Genomic DNA, 8141 nt, shown 5'->3' with positions numbered 1-8141 from the left:
CCGGGAGGGCTCAGCGCGCCCGCGTCTCGGCCAGCCTGCACGAGCCACGAGGCACGTCCGAGCAGACGGGTGTCAGCGGGGGAAGCAACAACGCGAGTATTTCCTGGGAGGAGAGCGGCCGGCGACTCACGGTTTGTGGAGCATTATTTCTGCCAGTCTGGAAATGGTTTTGCTCAGTTCTCCCTCTCAGCTCCCCAGGCACGTTGGGAAGGAGAATGCCTTACACTCACCGCTGGTCAGGAGGAGTCAGTGACAGGTTCGAGAACACTTTTGCTGATTTAAACCAGAAAACCGGTGAGATCATTTCAGCTGACCGTCTGGGCAATTCAGGCCACATAACACCCCCCCTCGGCCCCTGCGATCCACGCCGGGTCTCGAACTGAGCCTCCCAGAAAGGGGAAGCCACAATTCCCCCGGTTAGTTTGATGTTAATCATCCTTGATATAATTTGTGTGCTAAGAATAGAGTTTTTTATACCTCAGTGCCACTTCCAGCCCCCAAGAGCATGCTGCTGCTTCCTTTTTTTTTTTTAAAAAAAAAGCTGTCTGAAGGGGCCTGAATATCCCTATTAACCTGCAAAAGACAGGTAGGGCCCAGAGAAAGAAGCATTTACAGCTTTATTTTAGCACCGAACCAATGAAGTAGCAAGAAAGGATGTAATTTAACTGCCAGGGCACAGCTTACAGAAGGCTCGTCCTTGGCTTTCAAGCACTAATTGCTCTGCACTGAATTTCAAGCACAGGATGAGAAAGGCAGGAGTGCATCTGGTGGGGATGGCCTCACCTGCCTCGCAGCCGGACCGCGGCGGGGACGCTGCAGCCTGCGAGCTCGGACTCAAAAACTGAACTCAGACCCTCTTCAAAATGAGGGCAAGAGCTCGTCCTCATCACTCGAGTGACCAAGACCCCTGCCGAGGGCCGCCCAGCTGTAGGCTTTCTAAAAATCACTTCCCTAAGACGTGCACTTTTTGTAACATCCCTAGAAATTCATTAGATTGTTCCTTCTGCCTTTGGATCATCTTATTTCCTGGGCGCCAGCTTCTCGCTGAGCCAAGTTAAACAGGAATCGCCTTGTGAGCAGATGCAGCATTTCCACCTATTTCGAGGGCAGGGAAGGGGCTGCTGCCTGACCTGCGGGCGCTGCGAAGCCGGGGCCCCGGCCCCCAGCCCGCGGGACGAGGCAGCCCCCGCTGCGGGCGGTTAGTAACACGGCGAGGGCGGCGGCGGGCAGAGTGCAAGTCAGCGGGGCTGAACAGCCTCCCGCTGCAGCCGGGCAGCAACACCATGCTTTTGGCTTTTGGCTTTTTTTGGCGGATCCTTTGCCGCATGCAGCTCTTCAGGCGCAAGCTTCATCAGACACCCTCGAGAGCAGCGGGGCGAGGGGAGCAGCCCGGCCAGGGGAGCGGAGACCTGCCTGGAAGAGTGGAAGAGGGAGGCGAGATGAGCCGGCGGGAAAGCAGCTACAGCTCCTCTGATTCGGAGGGCTTGGCAGGCAGAGAAAGTCTGGCTACGACCCGGGTCAGAGCCCTGTTTTCAGCCAGCAGTTGCTCATTCATCTGCCTCAGAGTGTGAATCTGTTTGAGCTGGTGGAGATTCTGCGGAGAGTGAGAGGAGTGGACAGAAGAATACAGAGAAAACACACCACGAAGACAAAAAGGCACAGAAATGTGAATTCAGTCCACAAGCAGTAAAAGAAAAAAAAAAAAAAAAAAAAAAAAAAAAAGAATAAAAGAAAAAAAGAAAAAGGGGGAGCAGCGAGTGCTGGGTGGGCAGCAGCTCAGATGCGCACGGGGAAAGCCTTACAACACACCGCGGATGATTTGGGAGCCATCCCTTCCTCCAGGGGCCCCCAAAGCCTTTAAAAAGTTCAAATAAAGGGAATTCCCATGGAAAGCAGGGCAGCCTCTTGCAGGTTGTGTTCTGCCTTCCCCAGACGGTGAGCTCCGGCAGCACACAGCCCCTGGCCCTGGGGAGTACTGCGAGAGCCGTCCCCAGCCACCGACCGCCCACGCAGGCTTTGCAGCCACTGCTGGCAACAGAGAATTTCCTTACAACTCCTTTTCTTCATGCACCCCTCCAAGCTAAAGCAGCCTGGGGTAGCAAGGAGTGAACAGAGCTTCACAGGAGATTTTAAAGGCACCTGAAAGCGTCACCGTCCTAAGGTCGGGGGGGTGGGGTGGGGGTTTCATCCCTGCCCAGATTCAGCTCTTCTCTGCCACGGGGCTCAATTTATTGCTGATCTCCAGAGGTGAAAATTCAGAACCTTACACCGCTCGTTTGAACGACAGGAGTTTGAATGAGAGCATCTTACACAGGAGGCACGTGAAAACAGAAGGGCATTGCTGGTTAGAAGGGAACCCAGCGGCCAGAGGACGGTGCAGAGGTCGAGCCCCAGCGCCGGGGCTAGCACAGGTACAGTGGCCACGGGGAGATACAGAACATAAAAGCAATGAGGAAGGCAAACCGGGGAAAACGGCAAAAGCCATGCAGACATCGCCACCTCTGCAAGGACGTTTTTCCCGGTGATGCTAAAGCAAAACCACGGGCTGGACGTTTGTACCCAGTGCGGGGGCCAGGAGGTGCTGAGGGCTGCGGAGCTGCTTTCTGGGCAGCATCGCATCCCTCCGGCCTCCCGAGAGCTCAGGGCAGCAGGGCCCACCACCGAGAAACTCTCCTCCACGGCGGGGGGAGCACGGGGGAAAGGCAGAAAGCAAAACACCCGCAAGAAGAGTAGTTGTGAGGTCAAGTGACAAAATCCCAGCCCAGAACCAAAGCAGCTTCAGTCCTGCCCCAAACCAGCATGCTCTTCCCTGCGTCCTCCTACTCAACGTCAGGGAGGAGATGGAGGGAAGGGTCTGCTGGGAAGGGGGTTCCTTTCTTCCATTTCATTTTAGCAGGAAGCGCTCAAAGGGAGGTCCCTCTCTGTCCTTAACCAGAAGCAGCACAGGCAAATCTACTCTGCTAGGAAGAACTTGGGACTTCCACCCAAGGTGCATGACGTGGAGCTGGCTGCCGTTGGCAAGGAGCCTGCTGCACCCCTGGACATTTTGTCCAAGGGCTCATTCCTGTGTAAAAGAGAAGTATTTTGCGTAGCCCCCACCCCTCAGCTACCCAAAGGCCCTACCTCTGCTCCCTGGGAAGGAGTCAAGATGCCTCAGCCAAAAGCCTTGCAAAACCAAGGGAAGCAAGGCTGGTGAGCGCAGGGAGTCAGCAGAGGACGGGCTTTGAGCTCCCTAAGGGCATCAGACTGACAAAGCAGCCCCTGCTACTTGGGCTACATCAACGCAGCTCTGACACGGGATAAACCAACAGGTCCTGAGCCAGCGCTCCGGCCACGAACCGCAGGAGAGCTTCAGGGACATCTTGGCACCGAGATCCCTGCTCACTGAATCCCATCCATCCACCACTTAACCCGAGCTGTGCCAACTCCCCCTGCGCCCGGGGAGGACACGGACATCACCCGTCTGTCCTGTGACAGATCGCACCCAGGAGCCGCCGGAGGATGGTTCGTACTGGAAAAGCCATTTCTTGTGGTGGTAGCATGGATTATAAACGCCCTCGGTTTTATCACAGGGAATGCAGCTGAGCATCAGGCTGGCAGAAAACATCAGACACAGGTAAAGCGGGGCACCGTGCTCCATGGGACAGAAGGGAGGGCGATCGTTTGAGAGACCACCGTTATTTTTCCATACCAGTATAGCACGAAACCTCAGCAGGGCACGAGCAGACGCTGCTCAGCCTCAGCACACCGCCACGGACAATAAAAAGGATCACGTAGAAATGTGCGTGTGCTGCAGGCAGGACTGGCCTCTATTTATCCAAGGGCCCTAGCAAAGGCTGGGAAGCTGGGACTGAAGCCAAGGGCAAAGCCCAGAATCTGGACGATACCGCTGCGATTGCTTATCACTCTGCTTGATACTTGGCTTCCCGACGCGGGCTTCTCAGTTCAGCTGTACCTGCCTTCAATTAAAGGATTTTGTGCCTGCAAGACCAGGGGAAATAAAAATGCCCAAAGCATGCACAGTGTACAGAGCCAGGAGGTGCGGTGCTGCTACGGAATAAAGAAGCTTCTGTGACCTTCAAGAAAAATTGCTGTGTTAAGTTGGGACCTCAGGCACTTGGCACCGAATTCAGTTCAGTGCAAATGCTGATTTTCTCTCTCCCTCCTTGGCCAGGTTGCTGCCTCTCCAGTCAAATTCTGCAGTCCCTTAGGAAAACGCTGCACCGCTCCATCACCTTCCCAACAGCAGCTCTGGCACCAAAGCCTTCCTTGAGATCACGGGGTTTGTCCTGCTCCTCTCCATTCTTGATTGCTTTGACGTGGTTAAACTCACAAAAGGAACAAAGCTCGTTGCCTCAAGCACAGCCCGAATCACAGCATCATTTGATTGGAAAAGACCTTTAAGATTATTGAGTCCAACCCTACCTGCCCACCACTAAACCAGATCCAAAGTGTTTCTGCAACAGAAACCCAGGACCTTCCTGCCACCACTGCTGTTGCCTCCTCTTCCTAAGAAGTCGGCTGCAAGAAGAGGAAAGCCCTGGCCAGGGCATCTGATGCACAGAACTGGACACAGACATGCTGGGCTCAGAAAGCTGGAGGTGAGCCATGCTGGACTGGTTCAACTCAAAGACCAGTGGGAAGGATCCCAAACCCCACGGTGTTACCCGAGGCCTAAAACCTGGGATGTTGGGTTGTTCTCCCCTTGCCGCTCTCCACATTAAAGGGAGCCAGTGGATTTGCTTCAGTCGTTTATTCCTTCTGATTCGGCTCGACGGCTGTTCAGGTAGCGCCAGAGGCAGGAATGAAAGTCTAACCAGAATTAATAGATTTGTTTTCCTGGCTCAACTTCCATAGTAGGGATTAACGCAGATGCTCTGCGGAGGTTCTCTCATCCTAGGCAAACACAGCTGGGCTGACTCTCCCGCTTAAGGCACGGTGTGAGTGGACATGAAAGCGCTCTCCTTACGGACTTGTCCACTTCTTTATCTTCAGAGATTTTATAGTCATTTACCGAGCGCCTGTCGAGACAGACACATCACAGCGCACACCGCTACTCACCACATGCTCGAGTTTTTGCAAAAAAACGTGAAAAAGTAGCAGAACCTCAGGGGAGGAATTTTCAAATTTCATGTCTATTTATTCGACTAACGAAAGGCCACTGTGGTTGTTCAACGCAGCAGGAACACAGCAGAGAGCAAAGACTAAGTACCACTCCCGAGGACCTGATCGCTCGTTTTTGGCTAGACCACAGGCTCCTTTAGCTCACGTCTCCAGCAGCTTCAGGGCAATGTCAGAACAAATCACCCTTCCAGCTGTGCTTCTTTTGCACCATCCTGGCTTCCATCAGCCTGCAGCTCCAGACCACCCGAACCAGAGGTGCTCTGGCTGCCTCCAACAGGTCCTACAGGCGCCTCCTTTCATTAATTGCTTTCCCAACCAATATAAATGTTCAAAACCGACAGGCCACTAGAGGACACCAATTTGTCTTTTTAACTCCATGGACTGAGCTGGTTTGCAGAGCCCAGCTGAGGAAACACCACAAACTGCTACCGTCTGCACTGGCTCTTGGAGGCCATGTTCCTGTAATTACAGGAAGGGCTCCCTGGGGTTAAAGGTCACTAACTGCTCAGTGAACAAAGAATTTGGAATTTAGGCATATTCCGTCCTTTCTCCTTCCCCTTCTGGCTAGCACATCCACACTTATCTTCTCCTCCATGAAAGACCCAGAGAGCCTTTACAGTAAGACTCCACCAAATCGTTCTGCAGCACGAGGCAATGGGTCCTTTCAAAGACGTACATTCGGTAAATATATGAAGCTTCAAATAGAAACATAAAGTTGGAAGCTCCTCCAGCGTGGCAGGAAATTGTTTCCATCAGCACACCGTGCCCGGAGAGCTCACGGCTCTCGGGCGGGCTCCTTCCTTCTTAAAGGAGCTTGGTCCCACCTGGGTCATGCTCAAAGGGAATGAAAGCGCAGGGCACAGCGCAGAAGGGGGGCATTCTGTGCATCGAGCATTAAAATATAGCGTAAAATGATGTAACGCTGCAAAATCAGTGTGAAGTTTTGGGTGTGCTTAGGTGGCCAAACCCACTGCTTCTTGCTCCGCAGTGCTCCCCGCCAGCCCCGTGCTCGCAGGGCGTCCAAGCCGTGGCAGGAGGAGGGCCATCCTTCAAAGCGATGCCAGGAGAGAGAGGAGAACGCGAAGGAGCGGTCGGTGGCGATGGCTCGTGACAGCAAGCCATGCTGCACGCTTCCCCGGGAAGCAAATTCCCCCTTTGCTGAGATCTATTCCAGGCTGACGTACTGACCCGGCCTCCCAGTAACATGCTTTAGGCAGGGAGTACAGAAATACAATCACTCCGTGTTTTTTCCTGGCTAGCGTGCGTGATCTCAAAAGCCAGCTTCGTCTTCTTACCCATCCGGAGAGAACGACAGCGGCTTAGCCCGGGCTGCAGACTATTCGGGGCAGAGGGGATCAGCACACTGAAACTCATCGACGCCACAGGTTAGTTTGGGGAAGCATGGAAGGAGAACGGCTTCCGCAGTTCTCGGATCAAACAGCATCACGAATTAAACATATGGTGCAATCAGATGGTCATAGGACAGTTTTATTAGTATTTCATGTTTGGAGAACACGGCCATTCAAGTAACTCCTGACTGCACGAAGGAACACGCTCGGAGGGAACACGAGTCCCTTCCCATGACACCTTCGGTGTCCTACCCCTGGGTTACAACCCCCAAAGGGATTAATACAAAGCTCTTCTTATCAAATGGAATAGACAGAGCGAACAGATCATTTCCTACCTTCATCTCCTCTTCCATTTCCGAGAGTTTCCGCTCCAGGGCTCGCTTCTCCTGTTGACAAGGATTCATAACAAAGATGGTCACAAGGATTTAAAAGAAAAACTCATGGCGCATTTTATTTTAAAGAAAAAAAATCAGAGTCTTGCAGTTCGGTGGGAGCATTCACTGAAAAGCATCGCAAAGGAACACACAGGGTGCGACCAGGAGCTGAGCAGACGGGGCAGGACCCATCTCGGCAGATGTCCTGACCCTGAGCTCTCCTCACAGCCCTCCAGTGAAACTTCCCCCCCACTTTCAGTGATCCCAGTTTCCAGGACTTTCTGCTGTAATGCGACTTTGAGATCTGGAGGCGAAGCCACGGATTTACCTGCACCCCACGGAAGAAGGCAACGAGAAACCGCACCGAGCCCATGAAACAGAAACAGTAAACGGGGAAAGGTGCCTGGAAATTCTGCTTCTCCCAGCTCAATTTAGGATTCAAAGCTGATTGATGGCTTCCAGGATATTTTGGAAACCGGCAATCACACCGGTAGGCTTTGCCGTGTGGGTGGTGCCCTCAGTGGCCAGCCCTTGCCTAGAGGGAGAGACCTGGACTCCATCAGTGACTTTTTCAACATGAGAGGGCTCAAACTGCCCCAGGAAAGCGCACTGAGCAGGAGCGAAGGGCAAACGTGGGTCAGGAACCGCCTTTACACCCCCTGCCCCACTCCTTTGCCCTCTGCAAAGAAACATGAGGCCTGGAGAGTGAGGAAAGCACAGCTTTCGCATGTGGCCGTGGGTGGTGTGGATGTCTGTGATGGGTTCTGGGTCACTTTTTGTCCACAGCGCTCTTCATCCAGGCTTTCACTGTGCAACACGCGTAAGCCAACCTGGGAACAGTTCATGCCACCTTCACTGAGGACAGGCGGGCACTTTTTTTCTCTCTAACTCTCAGAATCCTGTATCTGTGGCTGTCATGATCCTAATTCAATAAAAGCAATGCGGGACATTGCCTCAGCTTGGAAGCACCGCGCGGGTGGGAGATAGGACGCGTGGTGTGAGCTCCCTCTGCTTGGCCATGTCCGCCCAGGGCAAGCGCCCTGACCACCACACTCTCTTTTTTTTCCCAGAAGAAAACCTCCACCCGTGTCACGACCTCCCCCAGCAGCCTTGTGCAGACGGCAGCGACGGCTGCGCGTTTGATAACCCCTGCCTTAGCACGCCTGGGAATCGGGCCCATACGGACCAGCGCTTTGAGCGGCTCCGTCTCGGGGCTCAGACTGGCGCAGAGCTGCTCAGCGGCCGCGCCACGGCCCGAGCATCAGCTTCGCCCCCGGTAGCGCCCGGGCTGCTG

At 53.8% G+C, this 8141-nt stretch overlaps 1 protein-coding gene across 1 annotated transcript in view; it reads right to left on the bottom strand.

Annotated features, from left to right (window-relative positions):
* Nucleotides 1–8141, bottom strand: part of LOC104122002 (protein phosphatase 1 regulatory subunit 12B-like) — a 33240-nt gene that overhangs the window by 5037 nt on the left and 20062 nt on the right. The window contains exon 6 of the mRNA XM_009634075.2: nt 6809–6859. Within this exon, the coding sequence (XP_009632370.1) occupies nt 6809–6859 (51 nt within the window). The remainder of the gene's footprint in view (nt 1–6808; nt 6860–8141) is intronic.

This window comes from Egretta garzetta, unplaced genomic scaffold (genome assembly GCF_000687185.1).
Source record: "Egretta garzetta isolate BGI_Z169 unplaced genomic scaffold, ASM68718v1 scaffold202, whole genome shotgun sequence".
NCBI lineage: Eukaryota > Metazoa > Chordata > Aves > Pelecaniformes > Ardeidae > Egretta > Egretta garzetta.
Note: the sequence above shows the minus strand (reverse complement) of the source record. Positions and strands in the feature narration are given on the sequence as shown.